This window comes from Amblyraja radiata, chromosome 13 (genome assembly GCF_010909765.2).
Source record: "Amblyraja radiata isolate CabotCenter1 chromosome 13, sAmbRad1.1.pri, whole genome shotgun sequence".
Lineage (NCBI taxonomy): Eukaryota > Metazoa > Chordata > Chondrichthyes > Rajiformes > Rajidae > Amblyraja > Amblyraja radiata.
Window position 1 is genome coordinate 47354751 of NC_045968.1, and position 19039 is coordinate 47373789.

General features: G+C 44.4%; 1 protein-coding gene across 3 annotated transcripts in view; it reads right to left on the reverse strand.

The window, feature by feature from the left end:
* nyap2 (neuronal tyrosine-phosphorylated phosphoinositide-3-kinase adaptor 2) overlaps nt 1-13650 on the reverse strand; it is a 173119-nt gene extending 159469 nt beyond the window's left edge. For 2 of the 3 annotated variants that reach the window (XM_033031989.1, XM_033031988.1), the window contains exons 1-2: nt 12396-13098; nt 10628-10869 (exon numbers count right to left, since the gene is read on the reverse strand). In XM_033031989.1, coding sequence (XP_032887880.1) covers nt 10628-10830 — 203 coding nt within the window. In that variant the 5' untranslated portion in view covers nt 10831-10869; nt 12396-13098. Of the gene's footprint in view, nt 1-10627; nt 10870-12395; nt 13099-13292 lie in introns of those variants that run through there. The other variant, XM_033031987.1, reaches the window with a different exon arrangement.
* Between the last annotated feature and the right edge of the window lie 5389 nt (nt 13651-19039).

Genomic DNA, 19039 nt, shown 5'->3' on the forward strand with positions numbered 1-19039 from the left:
AGCTTGGAAGACCTATGCAGTACAATTTTATGGGCTGCTGTTCTTAATCTGGTTCTCACAAAAGCTCATTGACCTGCTGAGTAGTTTAGTTTAGAGATACTGTGCAGAAACAGGCCCTTCGGCCCATAGAGTCTGCGACGACAGGCGACCCCCGCACATTATCACTATCCTAAACAAGGGACAATGTTACAAAGCCTATTAGCCTACAAACCTGTACGTCTATGGAGTGTGGGAGGAAACTGGAACTCCGTGAGAAAACCTACGCAGGTCACAGGGTGAATGTACAAACTTTGTACAGAAGGCACCCGTCGTCAGGATCGAATCCGGGTCTCTGGCGCTGTAAGGAGGCAGCTCTATGACTGCCCCACCGTGCCGCTGAGTATTTTCAGCAGTTTTTGCTCATGTGCATAGCCTCAGTGGTTTTTTTCTCATCTCAATCTCCCAATATCGTGCTTCCTGTTCCATTAACCCAAGTCTTCCTGTAAACCTCTGCAGCCCCTCTGCATTGCTGATGTATCTGGTTTAGGTTTGCTACTTTGATTTTGTGTTTCTTAAATCTGAATCCAGCACAATCTCTCTTTGAACTACAGTATTTACCCATATTATAGCATTATGCTTATGCTCTTTTGAAAATCAAATAACTCCTTAGTTACTGCATTCCTTTTGCAGATGGAAGCCAAAAAAACATTAAACATGTTGGACCGCATTTGCATTTGACTTCTTTGATTAGTCTTTATATGTTGAAGTGGCCACTCATTTGATTTTAAATTGGGATTAAATGGAGAGGGTGGATTAGATTGGATGACTGCAGGAAATGGTTCGGGAATTACTCTGCACAACTCAGGTAATGGTTCAATTGTGCTTTATTTGTCACATGTGCAACCGCAGAGAAAAATCCTGTTTGCATATTTACACAGTCATAGAGTCACAGAGTGATACAGTGTGGAAACATGTGCTTCAGCCAAACTTACCCACACCAGTCAACATGTCCCAGCTACACTAGACCCACCTGCTTGCGCTTGGTCCATACCCCTCCAAACCTGCCCTATTCATGTACCTGTCTAACTGCTTTTTAAAACATTGGGACAGTCCCAGCCTCAACTACCTCCGCTGGCAGCTTGTTCCATACACCCACTACCCTTTGTGTGAAAACGTTACCCCTCAGATTCCTATTAAATCTTTTCCCCTTCACCTATGTTCTCTGGTCCTCAATTCCCCTACTCTGGGCAAGAGACTCTGTGCATCTACCCGATCTATTCCTCTCATGATTTTGTATACCTCTAAAGTATCACCCCTCATCCTCCTGCGCTCCAAGGAATAGAGACCCAGCCTACTCAACCTCTCCCTATAGGTCATGTCACACCCTCTAGTCCTGGCAACATCCTCATAAATCTTCTCTGAACCTTTTCAAGCTTGACAATATCTTTCCTATATCATGGCGCCCAGAACTGAACACAATATTCTAAATGCAATCTCACCAACATTTTATACAGCTGCAAAGTGACCTCCCAAATTCTATACTCCATACTCTGACTGATAAAAGCAAATGTGCCAAATTGGCCTTCAAGGAACCATGCACATGCAGTCCTAGGTCCCTCTGCTCAACAACACATCCCAGAGGCCTATCATTTACTGTGTCAGTCCTGCCCTTGTAGACTTTCCAAAATACAATACCTCACACTTCTGTTTATTAAATTCCATCAACCATTCCTCCGCCCACCTGGCCAATCGATCCAGATCCTGCTGCAATCTGTCACAACCATCTTCACTATCTGCAAAACCACCCACTTTTGTATCATCAGCAAACTTGCTAATCTTGCCCTGTATGTTCTCATCCAAATCATTGATGTAGATGACAAACAGTAATGGGCCCAGCACCGATCCCCGAGGCACACCACTAGTCACAGACCTCCAGTCCGAGAAGCTACTTACCACCATCACCCTCTGCTTCCTTCCATGGAGCTAATTTGCTATCCATTCACCTATCTCTCCTTGGATCCCTTGCGATCTAACCTTCCAGAGCAGCCTACCATGTGGAATCTTGTCAAATGCCTTACTGAAATCCATGTATGCAACATCTGCAGCTTTGCCCTCATCGACCTTTTTGGTCACATGCACATGCTTTGCCACCATTTGCTCAAGTCCAAAGTCCAATCTGCCTGTGCTCTCGGTCTACTGGAGCGGTTCCTGATCCAGGTTAGCCCCAGGCTCCCCAGAGTTTGCCATGTTCGACCTGCAAACCAACGTCCCTCTCCTACCCGGCCATCTTTGTGCCACAGGGGTGCCTCCTGCAGCCGACCTAGAAGGAGCTGGAGGCATTTACCCCAGTTCACCCTCCTACTGGCCCTTGCTCCTCGCAGCCGAAGTTATGCCCATTCAACTTGTTCTAGCAGGTTAATTCTATGATTCTTCATAGCCTTGTTTTATAGTTGAACAATGCCGCAGCAAGTAGTACAGGAGGAAGAGTCAAGTTGAAACCAACCTGCATTGATTATAGTCAGCCTACCTCTCTTAAAGGGAAGGTACCTGACAATTGCAAAATGTTTTGGGAGCTTGGAGATACATGTGGATTCGCTTACTGAGGGAGAGAGTTCAGCTTCATGCATTTCTGTTGATGTATTAAAGGCCTTAACACGTGAAGTAGAAAGGTCAGAGGTGCAGAGAACGAGGAAGATTAGAAGCAGATTTCTAAGAATATGAATGCTTGAGGTGAAAGCCTTGTTTCAATGCAGCTTAGAGTTCAACGGCTTGGGTAAATGTTTGGGCATCTTCAACTATATCATTAACCTATGACAGTGCTCACTACATCATGTCCCCATCATTGCTTACCTGTCCATGATCTCCATCAACCTGCATTCACACCAAAATGTCATACACTCCAGAATCCATTGCAGAACAAGACATAGTGTTAAAACATTTCTGGACAACTGGGGAGTCTCAGGCCACCAATGGTTCAATCAATGTAGCGTTGTTACAAATTCCTGCCATCTAAGATCTACCCACAGCCTGTGCGTGCGACTCAAGAGGCTGTGGGGGAGTGGGGTGGTAGTAAAATGCAGGTTTTTATTGGTTGTCAGGGAGGGATTTCCTCGTACAACAAGCTTATGAGGACATTTTGTTCTGTCATCCCGTTCGCGATTTAAAAAAAACCATTGCTTAACTATTGAATCGCTGGATGAAAGTCGGGCCCAACTTCAACGCCTTCAAAATCACGGATCGCAAGTTCAGGACAACAAAAGGAATGTACTGTAGGACGTTTATTTAACATCTTATCTAGTTTTTGGTGTAATCCAATTTTAATCTGATGATGTGAAATATGTTATTTAGGCCCCGATATCGGCTGTGACTGACTGTGAGCAAAATCATGGCGGCGGCCACAATCCGAGCTCTGTATCATAATCCACAAACATCCACTCTCAAGATAATCAAATTCATTATTTTTTGCACAATCATGTCATGAGAACATCTAAATTATCTATATTTTGCGTTATTGTCTATCCATGATCAATATTTTCATACTAAATATCTGACTAAAAACTTCCACAGTACGCAGCTTTTAGTCAGATATTTAGTATGCAATTTACACATACACCAAGCCAATTAACCTACAAACCTGTATGTCTTTGGAGTGTGGGAGGAAACTGAAGATCTCGGAGTCACGGGGAGAACGTACAAACTCCGTACACACAGCACCCGTTGTTGGGATCGAACCCGGGTCTCTGGTGCTGCAAGCGATGTAAGGCAGCAACTCTAGCACTGCACCACCGTGACGCCCTTGTTGAAGTCACTTTGACTGTGATGGCTACAGGAAAAGTGGCTCTGTGGCTGAACCATATGACATATTTTACTGAGAACCATTGTAGTGAGCCACAGGTGCCTTATCCATTGTTGTTTGCAAAGCTGGCTGTGGAGAAGTGTTCAGAATATTCCCTGTGGAAATGTCACCTGCCACCCTGTCACCCTTCTCTTCCCTCTTCTGGAGAACATCGATATTCTGCTAGCTTTGGAGTCAAACAGAGTTTGTGAGCTTCAGGCACACACTCAATGTAGACTTAGACTCTAAAACAATATAATAGCAACAAACATGATTTTACTCAAAGCATTACTCTACAGGATAACTATCTTTTTTAAAAAGACACAAAGTGCTGGAGTAACTCACCGCATTAGGCGGCTTGCCTGGAGAACATGGATCGGTGATGTTTTGGGTTGGTACTCTTCTTCAGACTGATTCAGTTTAAAGAAAGGTTCGGACACGAAACATCAACTTTCTTTGTTCTCCAGGGCTGGTACCTGACCCTCTGAGTTACTCCAGCACTGTGTATTTTTTTTGTAAACCAGCGTCTGCAGTTCTTTGTTTCCATATCCTGCAGGTAATTGATGATCCCTCTGAATACTGAGGAGAGGAGCGTTTATTTCTGTTCCCAAACACCTTGCGTGATCTGGAAGATTGACGTTAAACAATTTGCTGGCGGAAGGATCAAGCACCAGAGTACATTGATTGATCTAGTGATCCACCAGCTCTGCACACCCTCGCACCCTTTCCAATACTGTGGTCAGAGGAACTTCTGCAACTAATCTTACTTTGCATAGCACAGCTGCATTGGAGATGGGTCAGCAACCTTGGTGGCAAACAGTGGGGTTATTAGCCATAAAAGGAGTCCATAACCCACTTTACATCAGCAGTAGTTACACTCCACTTTGGCCTGCACAATTTATGGTTCAGAGATGTATTAATGAAACTGCTCTCAAAACCCTTAGCACCTACTAAGCGACACAGTGGCGCAGCTGGTAGAGCTGATGCCTTACAGCACTAGAGACCTGGGTTTGATCCTGACCACAAGTGCTGTCTGTGTGGAGCTTGCTCGTTCTTCCTGTGACCATGCGAGGTTTCCTTGGGTGCTCCGGTTTCCTCCCACATCCCGAGGACGTGTCGGTTTGTAGGTTAATTGGCCTCTGTAAATGTGTAGAGAGTGGATGCAAAAGTGGGATAACATTGAACTAATGTGAATGGGTGTTCGATGGTCTGTGTGGACTGGGTAGGCAGGAGGGCCTGTTTCAATCAATAACCCTGCTCTCTGGCATTTTCAATCAAAGCAGGGGTGTGCCATTCATGTGTGGCAGTTTAACCATCATGAGTTCTGCCAGATCTCTTAAAATCAATTCTTCTCATTTTCAATTCTTTCATACAATTCAACATCCACCTCCAGTCCATCAACATTCTCCCATCCTCAATCACAGTAAATCTGCTCATTTTTTAAATATGGCTTTGTCCCTTCATAATTCATTGACAGCCAGAAAATAGCCCTCTATTCCAATGACAGTGTGACAAGTATCAATGTGTCAAAATGCTAGACATGAATAATTCTATTTATGTAACTTTACAGTGAGAATTATCAGCCTTCCACATCATTTACCCATCAGGTGTCCCATTTATTCAGGAATACTAACAATATATCACTCTGGTCTTTGTTAGTTATCTTATTTAGATGGCGAGAGTGAAAGGAATCAGAGCTTATCAAACAGACACTATCTGTTTTAAACAAGTAACCCCGGCATTCCCTCTCTCTTTTTCCCTCCCCCACCCAAGTCGCACCATATTCTCGTTTTCACCCAACAAACAGCTGAAAATGGCCCGTTTCCATTATCATAGTTACTTTTTTGAATATCTTTCATTCATTGTTCTTTATCTCTCTACATCATTGTCTATCTCTCGTTTCCCTTATCCGTGACTAGCCTGAAGAAGGGTCTGGACACAAAACGTCACAATTTCTTCTCTCCAGAGATGCTGCCTCTCCCACTGAGTTACTCCAGCCTTTTATGTCAATCTTCAATATAAACAAGCATCTGCAGTTCCTTCCGACACAGAGTTCGTGAGCAGGAGCTGATTGTGAGTGAGTGGATGTGGATACACAGATTTCAGGCATGAGGTGTGTGAACTGTCAGTCCACAAAATAACATTTTAGGTCCACTTCCCACCCAGAGGTAGCAGCCACATCCAAGTGTGGAAGGTCGGGACATTATAGCAGAGGGGCTTCCTCACTCCCCGAGAAGCAGTGGTAAGTAATGGCCCTGTCTCACGGTGCGAGTCCACTCACGAGTTTAAAACAAATCAAACTCGTGGTAATCACGTAGAATTAACGTAGCAGGAACATCGGAACTCGTAACGCTAATGGCAGGAACTCGGGAAACTTGTTAACTCGTGAAAATCTTTCGACATGATGAAAGATTTCCACGAGTCAAATTTATTCTTGAAGTAAAAATTTTTAACTTTTAAACTCATTGTAAGAACGTACTAGCCCGTGAGTTTACCGTAGGGACTCGTGAGTCTACCGTGGGCACTCTTTAACTCAGCGGGACATGCAGAATCTCTGGAGAGAAGGAATGGGTGACGGGATGACGTTTCCAAAATTCTGCTGCGTCTTTGTGTTACTCCAGCACTGTGTGTTCACTTTTTGTCAACCAGCATCTGGCCTTTCTTGTGTATGACATTATTTGTATCCGTGGCAGTTGATTGTCGCTCCCTTCAGTTTCCCAGGGGGTCGGGACGGGACTGGAGTTGGGAGGGAAAGGTGGGGGGGGGAGGGAGGAGGGAAGAACAAATATATGAAACACCAAAAACGGACAGCAGAGATGTCTTTGCTATACCGCTACGATAATCGGGCTATTGGTACGCTACTTTTTCCTTGACGGGGTAACGTTTTCACACAAAGGGTAGTGGGTGTATGGAACAAGCTGCCAGCGGAGGTAGTTGAGGCTGGGACTGTCCCAATGTTTTAAAAAGCAGTTAGACAGGTACATGTGAAAGACTCTTGTACATTTAATATACCGACGATGTCTGGCAGTGAATCTCACTCTCTCAAATCCGTAGAGAGACATGACAAGCTGGAGTAACTCAGCGGGTCAGACAGCATCTCTGGAGAAATGGACTACGCGACTGCAGACTGTAGCCTGAAGAAGGGTCTTGATCCGAAATCTTGCCCATTTCTTTTCTCCAGAGATGCTGCCTGTCCCACTGACTTACCCCAGCTTTTCGGTTTAAACCAGCATATGCAGTTCCTTCCTGCACCTCTCAAATCTGTGCCATTATTCAGTATTCCAATTTTTGTTTTATTTTACTAATTCTGGATAATATCGCCCCGTTCGTTGGTCGTACGCCTCTACCCCACCCCTGGCGCTTTAAGTGCATTTGTTTTTTCTTTTACCCCCGGGAGGAAAAAAAATCAAATCCAGAATTTCATCTCGAGCAGTTCTCGGATATAACAGTGAATGAAGAGAAATTGGCGGGTTATTTAGAAATTAACCCTTAAAGAGAGCGTAACTCGTTGGATAAATTAGATCGTCACTAGGCAGCATGTCCCATCTCCCCCCTCGCCCCCGCCCCATCCCTCCCCCCTGGGAAACTGAAGGGAGCGACAATCAACTGCCACGGATACAAATAATGTCATACACAAGAAAGGGCAAATACTGGTTGACAAAAAGTGAACACACAGTGCTGGAGTAACACAAACACGCAGCAGAATTTTGGAAACGTCATCCCGTCACCCATTCCTTCTCTCCAGAGATGCTGCCTGTCCCGCTGAGTTAAAGAGTGCCCGCGGTAGACACACGAGTCACCACGGTAAACTCACGGGCTACTACGTTCTTACATCGAGTTTAAAAGTTTAAAATTTTTACTTCAAGAGTAAATTTGACTCGTGGAAATCTTTCATCATGTTGAAAGATTTTCAACAGTTAACAAGTTTCCCGAGTACCTGCCGTTAGCGTTCCGAGTTCCGACGTTCCCGCTACGTTAATTCTACGTGATTACCACGAGTTTGATTTGTTTTAAACTCGGGATCACTCGTGGGTGGACTCGCACCGTGAGACAGGGGTTTAACACAGAAGAGACTGCAGGTGCTGGAATCGCAAGTAAAACAAAAAACTGCTGGGGGAACTTAGCAGATCAAGCAACATCTGAGGAGGGAAATGGACAGACAACATTTTGGTTTGGGGCTCTTCTTCAGAGTAATGGAGCGGGTGGGGGGGGGTGGGGGTGGTAAGGTTGAAAATTAGAGGAGCTGCAAAAGGGAGGTAGAGGTGAGGCAAAGCCAGGTAAGTGATAGGTGATTACAGGTGAGGGGAGCAATTGGCAGATGGGTAGAGTTAGCGACAGAGGCTGGCGGTGACAACAGAGTGTAGATGTCAGAGGTCGTGACCTGCTCTGTACGGCCTACAGCAGCGGTGGTGTGTTCCTCTTCAAGTTCCAACTGAAAAGCCTTCATGATGCCTTTGGCATCTCATAATCTGCGGTTGCCTTTTGTCAACGGCGGCATGGTGGCACAGCGGTAGAGCTACTGCCTTACAGCACCAGTGACCCGTGTTCAATCCTGACTAAGGGGGCTGCCTGTATGGAGTTTGTGTGTTCTCCCCATGACATGCATGGGTTTGCTCCGAGACCTTCGGTTTCCTCCCAAACTCAAAAGACGTACAGGCTTGTAGGTTTATTGGCTTGGTATAAATGTGAATGACGCAGTGTGTGTAGGATAGTGTAAGTGCATGGGGATCGCTGGTCGGTGCGAACTAGGTGGGCCAAAGGGCCTGTTTCCGCACTGTATCTCTAAATGAAACTACCAACACACGGAGTATTCAAATTTGCAGAATGGAATGTGAAATGGATACATTAAATATTAACTGTGCAGTAGAGTTCAAATTCCCGCCCTCATTCTCCATCCTAACATGCATTTGGTATTGTTCCCCGTATTCCCCTCTGCATTTTTGCCATAATGTAATCCCGTGATATTGTGACAGAATGCTGCTCCTTACGCTTGCCGAGTCACCACTCTCAGCTTGTGCTTCCATCACCTCACAGAGCAAAACATTATTTTTTTGAGCTGAAAGACAAAGGCGTAAAGCGAGCTAACAGAGATCGCTGTTTGATGCCACCTGCTAGAATATCAGTCTTTGTACACTGGATAATTATGTCATTCACTTCACTTGGAAAACTCCAGAAACCCTTCACCTGCTGCAACATGTTCTTGCAATGTAGCTGCCACAGTTTTGAAGGGAGATTTGGCAGCCCATCAAAGTGCAATATGGTTCCATGTACAGCAGGTGAGATGAATGAACACTTAATCAGTTTTTGATGGTATTGGTTGATTGTGCTTTTGCAACAGCGGGTGCATCCTGTTTTGGGTGGTGGTTTCTTCACTGCTTCACTTCAAATGGTGGCATGGGGTGGTTTAGATTCACCCACACTAGTACAACAAGAACATTAGGTCACAATTATTGCTATACCCAGACAAGGTCATAAGTGATAGGAGCAGAATTAGGTTATTTGGCCCATCAAATCTATTCCGCCATTCAATCATGGCTGATCTATCTCTCCCTCCTAACCCCATTCTCCTGCCCTTCTTCCCATAACCCCTGACACCCTTACTAATCAAGAATCTATGTATCTCTGCCTTAAAAAATATCAATTGACCTGGCCTCCACAGGCTTCTGTGGCAAAGAATTCCACAGATTCACCACCCTCTGACTAAAGAAATTCCTCCTCATCTTCCTAAAGGAACGTCCTTTAATTTTGCGGCTATGACCTCCAGCCCTGACTCTCCCACTAGTGGAAACATCCTCTCCACACCCACGCTATCCAAGCCTTTCACTGTTGTGTAAGTTTCAATGAGGTACCCTTTCATCCTTCTAAACTCCAGTGATTATAGGCCCAGTGCCATCAAACGCTCATCATTTGTTAACCAACTCAATCCTGGGATCATTGTTGTAAACCTCCTCTGGACCCTCTCCAGAGCCAGCACATCTTTCCTCGGATATGGTGCCCCAAAAATGCTCACAATACTCCAAATGCGGCCTGACCAGCGCCTTATAGAGCCTCAGCATTACATCCATGTCTTTGTACTCTAGCCCGCTTGAAATAAATGTTAGCATTGAGTTTGCCTTCCTTACTATCCAATTACCAACTTACTACCAGACCCAATCATCAGTGCAACACATCTAAGGTACAGTAACTTCTATTCACAAAGTATTTTTCAGAATAGCATAATTAAACGTTAATATCACCTGTGGAGGCAGAAATGTTCTTTATGCAGGAGAGACCATTTCCTGCCCTGATTTGCACCTGTGGCACACTGGTCTCACAGAGCCACTTTCATATTATATATAAATACGGCACATTATAAATAACTCGTGCAGTGGGCATACAGCTGTGACTGTCATATTTAGAATATCACACTTAGTTACAGATTAAAACAATCTTAAAATCAATTATTTGCTAGTCACTTTCTGTCAGATTCTTCTGGCATTGGAAAGAGCCATTGATTAACAAAAGCACTGCCAAATGACAGCCAATTACATGCAAATTAATCAAAGAGAAATCAACCTCTAGTTGACCTTATAATATGACAATTTATGACAATTAGACCTTGTGGCCTTAAAGGGACGGACCCATTACACAAAACTTCTCATCAGCCACAGAACATTATGTTATGTGTCAATTGGTGTAATGTTCCTGTCCTGATAATACAGCACATCCTTTGACATACTGCGAGCATCATGTACCATCATTTCACGAATATCTTTGATATTGGAACACCATTCTTTTTTCAGTCGGTCAAGCCAAATGGATTCCAAGACTTACCGCTTTATTGCTTCCTCTTGCCTCCGCCTTCTCTCGTTTTTTTCCTTGAGGTATGCCAAATTGGTTTCATTCCGCATGCGATCATTTTCACGAGCAATGTCCGAGGCATTCTGAATCACCAAAGCGTCGTAAGCCCTCAGTCCCTTATCTTCAATGAACTGAAGAAAATTGGCCAAGGCAGCATCTTCCTGCTTTGAAGTCATCTTCCTTCAGAAATCAGCCGATAAGGGGACGAGCTCAGCCTGTGATGCAGAAACAGCAAGTGTGTTCAAATAATTCAGCAACGCTATCCTCGGTAAAGCCAAATATTCTGCCATTTGCCTAAAGGGTTTATTTTCACAGTCAGTTGTGGAAGTGTAGGAGCACTGGACGTGATACTACATAAATGGTCGACTGACATCGAGTTGCAGTGAGCATATACCTGAACTTTGGGTATATTTTGTCACAGGTAGATCAGAATAAATTACCTCTGCACCTAGCTGACATCAGAATCGTATTCCAAACTCAGACAGGAATTCACTAAATTTTTCTTTGAATCTGAAAGGGACCCTCGAAGCACTGTTGGAAGCCCATCTGATCACCTTTTGTTGTCCATTGTCTTAGATGATAACCAAGATGGGCAAAGTAACAATTTAGAAGTTGTGCAATCACGCTGTCCCTTTGGAATTGTGTTCATAGTTCCTGATGGCCACGGGGGTACAAAATAATAAAGACCAGAAGATAATAAGAGCCAATTGAACTGTTGGACATTTGCAACGGGTGATTACGGATATATGAACAGGCAGCTTCTAGTGTGTGTTTGAGGGAGCTATTGGCCACAATTGCACTCTCTTGTGCAATCACAAAACTAGGCAAGGATATGTTTAAAATAAACTCAAAAGTAGGCATGCTTTCACGTGGCGTGCAATAATGGCTGTAAACTAAACTGAACACTGCAAACAAAATGGGTTCTGCAGCAAATGTCAGGATTGCGTTTAAGGTTGTACAACATAGAGCACCACTGACTGCCATCCCATTTCACTGATGGGCAGAGCACCTGGCTGAATGTGTAACAAATGATTTCCGTGCAAAGTTGCAGAGCTTGTTGAAAATTGCCTGCCTTTACCATGATCTAGACATTAATGATTAATAAACTATGTGGGAATGCACTGTTTTCACTTCGCCGATCAAAATGAATTATTAATTTTTTTTTAAATAGCTGATTAGTAAAGAGTGGCCTTTGAAGACAGAATATAGTGATAGCTTTAATTAAGAAATTACTTTGGTTTGATGTTTTAGTCTGGCATTCTTATAAAATCTATAGAGCTTGTCACTAGTTAGCAAGGAGAATTGATTTCACTTAACCTTCTGAGCACTGAAGGACCATTTTTGATTTAATGGCACACACTCATACAGGTTTGCTTCTTGACATATTTGACTTCTAGCAATGAATTAAAGCAAATGATACATGGTTAAGATTAAACCTATTGGGAAGCAACAGAATTTATATAATACATGAAACCAGCTGTGTAATAATGACCTTGATCCATGTCAGTCTTTTACTTTGGTACTGAGATGCCGATACAGCCCTCATAACAGTTAATATAAATCTGACAAGCACAAGAACCCATTACTCTCACACACACTATCTCTCTCTTTCAATCTCTCCCTCTCTCTAAAAAACATACAAATGCACACACGAATACACACACACACACACACACACACACACGAATGCACAAAAACACACACGGACAACGTGGAGAAAAAAATATATCAGCAAACGTACCCACATGCGTTGAGATATGAAAGCAGTTATGAGACCTGAGACTGTCACATTTACATTAAACTAATCAACTTTTGGAGAGAACCTTTCTCCTTTCCTGTCGATCACAGCACACAGTTTGAAGGATTTTCTTCCCCCAGTATCATATATGTGGTGACTACTCAGAAACACTTTTCAAATCAATCTTTCCATGCAGCACATTGTGCAAGCGCTGTAAGTCTTCCCGATTCCCGTAGTACACAGAGAGAGAAAATAAAACGCAGGGAATTGTCAAGTTGATTTTGTCCCCCGTCTAGCTTGCTTATCCAGCACCAAATTGTCCTTGGGTTCTTTGTTGTTGGATTTAGCTCAGATTAAGAACAGGTGCTGCCATCCTCTTATCCACATCCATAAGAGAGACCAAAGGGGGGAGCCCGTCTGTAAATTATACCCTGCTTATTAGTGCAGTGAAGAAACGGCTGGATCTGTATCACCCACTTTAAAGCATCGAAGGAAACGGCGCTGCCCTAATGCAATCACCTCCAGTTCACCAGCAAGCTTCATCTGCGCACGGTGTTTCAGCCTGGCAAAATGAGATGAGAATAACAAATACAGGACAGCATCTCCTAATGGCTTCCTCCTGGAGCAGGGAGACGCTTTCCCGTCCTCCTCATTCTCCCTTTTAAATTCAGCAGGTCCTATGCATTCTGTCTTGTGGCATCATTTCTCCTCCCCCATCCTTACCCACAACCACCACCACCACCTCCTTCCCTTCCCTTCCCTTCCCCCCCACCCAAACCCAACTCTTCTCAATAAGTACTGGCAGGTTTACAATCCCTCAGTTGCCTCAGCCTCTGCAACTCAATGCGGATTAATCAAAGGATTCCGAATGGTAAATCAACAGTCACCATAGGCGCCTACCTTCTGGTAAAAATAGCAGCCCTGTCTGGATCTGAGTGCAGTCTGTAGGTATTTACTGACCATGCAATCAACATGCCAGCACTCTGGACAGCGTTTGGCTAGACCCATCGGTGATGGGGTAGGAACACAGTGCCTGTGGTGCCGGAGAAGGCAGCAAAGCAAGCTCACTCTGCTTTCAATTTCCAGCTCCCCGGGGTCTGGATCGTCATTAGAGACTGCTGTCTAGGCAGCATCTCGCCTTCCCTCTCCTCCCCACAACAGTCCTCTGATTAGTGCACTGGGTGACACAGAAGTAAAAACAATTCCACGGCGTGGCACTCCTTGCCTTCTCCCCTACAGCTAGGAAAATAGCCCAAGTCAACCTTTCACTGAAGCACATCGCTCTCACGTGACACGTCTAGGTGAATTCAGCCACGTGACAACATCCCTGTGAAATGAGCAGCCACTTAAACCCAGACAAGGCATTCAATACATAATATCACCCTTCCATCAGGTCTTTTTCCCCCTGCCACATTTGGAACGATGTGAACTTATGCTCCAGATAGATTAATCAACTGTAGGGATATGGAATGGAATGTGAAAGGGATGGAGATTAATTTAATTTTGTCCAAACTGGTTGGTTTACTCCTGGTAACCCCAGGGGTGCCCCCCCCCCCCCTGGTAACCCCAGGGGTAACCCCAGGTGTGCCCCCCCCCCCCCCCCCCCCCCCGCCCCGCCCCCCGATCGCTCACTGTGAAATGCTACTTTTCCGGCATCGTTTTTCTTCCGCAGCTAATATTGAACGACCGTTGAAGTTTTGAGACTGCTCCCAATTTGTAGCACCATGGACAGCAACCCCGGATCAGCGTCGTCAGACTGGCGCTGCCAAAGATGATCTTTTTTTTACCCTTCAAAGTAAATGGCATTTTATTTGTACATTTACGAGATATCTTAACAAAGACCACAGTCCATGTTATGATCTGTGCAATTCTATTACTGTCCTTCCTTGAGTTAATTACAATTTTAGTCCATGTTATGCTTTCAAAAGGACATTTAAGTTGATGCTGCAGCTGCCGATCTCTAATGCAGTGTCAGCTAGATTCCGATCAGAGAGTCCTAGATTCCTCAGGGAATACACGCCCTTTCCCTTAAAAGCCAGAAGGCTAAAATGTCCTTTATTTTTTAATATCTTGTGTTGGTGGATTCCTTGCTCTTTGCAATATGCTTCTTGCAAATGACTGCTCAGTTCAGTGAACCCGAAGGCAATCAGCCGATCAGAACAAAACAGCCTTGAGCTGTGAATTATTCCAAATTCACACTTCAGTAAGGAACTGAAAACATTTATCTTTGTCTTTTTCTCGCTGATACTTTTATTCATTCCTTTCATCTCCCTCCGCCTTTTACACAACGCGTAGAATGCTTCGTGTATGACAGCAGGAGATCAGGCAGCTTCCTGCCAGAGTTGAAACAACAACCCCAGAGATCCAGGAAAGCATCTGGGATGTGAGTCGGTTTTGATTTTTGTTTTCCCCTTCACATCTGGGTGCAGTTCTCACCCTCAACATCACATTTGCCTTCTCCCTCCTTGCTTTCTAGAAATAACTTTTGGGTCTATGCCCTCCACCACTCGATGTGACGTTGAATATATCTGCGGGAAAAAACGGGTGCACAGTGGCGCAGCGGGTAGAGCTGCTGCCTCACAGCGCCAGAGATGTCCTCTGGTTGCTCTGGCTTCCTCCCACATTGCAAAGATGTGCGGGTTTATGGTTAGTGTGTAGGAAGGAACACCAACCCTTTTCCTTGACTCTCAGTCTGAAGAAGGGACTCGACCCGGAGCTCACCTATTCCTTTACACCGGAGATGCTCCCTGACCCATTGACTTACTCCATATATTTGTACCTATTTCCAATCTGATACGTTGTAAACTAGGTGTGCTTTCTTAGATATGTACAATTCAACTTACCATCTTTTTGTTTGTGAATCATGCTTTAATAATTCTTCACTCTTAGGAACAAGGATCAAGCTTGCCCTTTCACCATTACATTGAAAACAAATGTTCAGTAGTGGTTGGCTGCAGTATTGGATATGAATCCTGGATTCCTGTTAATATGCCCTGAGTTTGAATCCAATAAAAGGAAAGTTTCACTGAAAATAAACATTCCATCAAAATATAACTCCAAGCTTGGCCATCCTCATGCATGCTTTCAGTGAGACTTATTCCATTTCAGAAGACAGAGTAGACTTAATGGCTTCCACACAGCTGCCAAAGTCAATACACATTCCACTTAGTCTGCACATTTAAATAAAGGATCATTTAATTGAGATGTTCCACTTGCTATAATAAAATAGAACAGGCATGGATGTTATCTATTGCCAGCACATACAAGGCATTGCAGAGCAATATTATGTGGCCACTCGGCACAACCAGTACCAACTAAAAACACAGTCGATTGCCTGAGTGAATGCAACATGTGGGTATATTCACAATTTCACTGGATGCTAGATAGAAAGATCATTTGCTGGGATTTTCAGATGCACCATATGGTATCTATCCTCGGGTAAGGTTTGGGAGGAGGCATCTGCTTCCTAATCAACTCCTCATTGTGCTTGGATGTGGTGGTCCTGGTGAGCTCCTGGTCCCCAGATCTGAAATATCTAATGGTGACGTGTCATCCTCTCTACCTGCCATGGGAATAAACTTAGGCTATCCTGCCAGCATCCTCCTATCGATGCTGCTGCAAAGCTTCCACTGGATGAACTACACAATGCTGCAATAGCCTTGAAATGAAGTACTCCCCTGGCTTTGTTCATAATAACCAGGGGCTGCAACTAGGCCAATCTCAAGAGTGCACTAAAAAAAGACTATCAGCACACCTCCTGTCCCACCAGAGGCCCAACACCCTTGACCACTTCTACACAATCATCACAGACATCTACCGGTCCATGCCCTGATTGCATTTCATCAAATCTGACCATCTGCTGTGCTTCTACTACTCCTTGCTTACAAGCACCAACTGAATTAGGTGGATCCAGTACAGTAAGTCATTACAGTGCTGGTCTGAGCACACAGATGATATCCTTGATAACTGTTTTGTGTCGATGGACTAGTCCATACTCAAAGTAACTGCAACCAACATAAATGAGTATTTCACTGCCGATGCACCTCATCAGCAAATGTGTAGAGGAATGTGTGCCAAAGAAGACCATGTGAATGTTTCCCAACTGGAGACCTCGGATGAGCTGTGAGGTCCATTCCCAGATAAAATCCAAGTCCGCAACATCCAGATCAAATGAAAAAATCCGTGATAGACACAAAATGCTGCAGTAAATCAGCGGCACAGGCAGCATCTCTGGAGAGAAGGAATGGATGACATTGCGGGTCAAACCCCAAAATACCACCCATTACTTCTCTCCGGAGATGTTGCCTGTGCCGCTGAGTTACTCCAGCTTTTTGTGTCTATCTTTGGTTTAAACCAGCATCTGCAGTTCATTCATACACATGATAAAAAGCAGTATTAGAAATCTAGTTGTGACCTTCGCAAGGCCATCAAGGATGCTTAGAAGGAATTCTGGACAAACTAGAATCCCGAAGCAATGACATGGACACCCATCAATTGTAGCAAGGCTTGCATGCTATACCGTGGTACAAAGTGAATCAGGCAGTGTCACTGACATCAATGCATCCCTCCCTGATGAGCACAATGCTCTCTCTGAACAGAAAGGTCGGTAGAATGACGTTATCCACTCCATCATCCATTGGGGAAGTCCAGGACAAGGGGTGACAGCTTAAGGATAAGGGGGAAATCCTTTAAAACCGAGATGAGAAGAACTTTTTTCACACAGAGAGTGGTGAATCTCTGGAACTCTCTGCCACAGAGGGTAGTCGAGGCCAGTTCATTGGCTATATTTAAGAGGGAGTTAGATGTGGCCCTTGTGGCTAAGGGGATCAGAGGGTATGGAGAGAAGGCAGGTACGGGATACTGAGTTGGATGATCAGCCATGATCATATTGAATGGTGGTGCAGGCTCGAAGGGCCGAATGGCCTACTCCTGCACCTAATTTCTATGTTTCTATGTTTCTATCCGCGAGTATGCCTGGACCCATGGTCTTATCACAGCTACCTGATCAGCTTCCTGAGAGGGAACCCACAGAAAGCAACTGACCCAGATAGAGTCACAGCCACATCCACATGACCTGTGCGGTCTATGGCTGGAGTATTCATGGACATCTTTAACCTTTCCATACTCCATTCTGAGATTCCAACCTCTTTAAGAACACCGCCACTATCCTCATGGTTGTAGAGGCCATCACCTAATTTGATTAATGGGAGGATAATTTGGGGGTTTGACACACAGGCATACAGCAAGGGAGCAGTAAATACGATTAAGGAAAACTCTTACTCTAGTTTCTTCTACCAGCCACTTCTTTTAATTTCTCTCACCTCATACCCCTCTAAACCTTTCTGATCCATATACCCGGCCAAATGTCGATTAAATATTGTTATATCTGCCTCAAGTAGGGCTCCACCATTCACTGTGACGGTCCTCCCTGGCCATACATCACACTTATCTGAATTAAGCTCCATTAGCAATTCCTCCGTCCACTTGCCCAGCTGATCATGATCCTGTTGTATTTCTTGATAACCATCTCCACTGTCTATGATACCACTTATTTGTTGTCAGCATAGGGGTGCAGCAGCAGAGTTGCTGCCTTGCAGTGCCCGGAGACCAGGGTTCGATTCTGAGTATGGGTGCTGTCTGTACAAAGTTTCCCTGTGACTGCGTGGGTTTTGGCCGGGTACTCCAGCTTCTTCCCACATTCCAAAGACTTGCAGGTTTGTAGGTTCATTGGCTTCTGTAAATTGTCTCCAGTGCGTAGGATAGAATTAGTGTCCAGGTGATTGGTGGTCGGCGCGGGAATCGTTGGGCCGAAGGGCCTGTTTTCACGCTGTAGCTCTAAACTAAAACTAAACTAAAACTGCTTCCTCTGGCAACTGGCTTCCTCTGGCAGTTCATTCCCTATAACCACCACCCTCTGTATGAAAGACATGCCCCTCAGGTTCTTATTAAATCTTTCCCCTCACAACTTAAACCTATGCCCTCTAGTTCTTGATTCCCCTACCTTGAGACAAAGACTCTGTGCAGGCACCCTATCTATTTCCCTCATTATATTATACACCTCCTGTTTACCCACCTTCAAAGTGAATGGTAGAGCCCAGATTGTGGCAGATATGGAAATATTTAATCATATCTCAAGCCCATGAGTCCTGGCAACATTTTCGTAAATCTTTTCTGCAGCGTAGTGTCATCTTTCCTTCAACAGGGTGACTGAAACAGAGCACAATACTCCAAGTGCAGACTCATCAACATCTTGTACAACTGTAATGTAATGTCCCAATTTCAACGCTCAGTATTCTGATTGAAGAAGACTACTGCGCCAAAAGCGTTCTTCACCTGACTATCGATCTGCAAAGTCACTTTCAGGGGACAATGTACTTGTCCTCCCAGATCCCTCCACTCCACAACACACATTATTCATGCCCATTCTCTGTGAAGGTCCTGGCTAGCAATAGCTCACACTTATCTGAATTAAACTCCGTTAGCAATTCCTCCATCCACCTGCCCAGCTGATCACGATCCTGCTGTAATTTGTGATAACCATCGTCACTGTCTATGATACTTCTTATTTTAGTGGCATCTGCCAGTGTCTCCTTTCACACATAGCTTTGCATATTCATCTGAGTCTTTCTATATAAGGGAATCTCTAT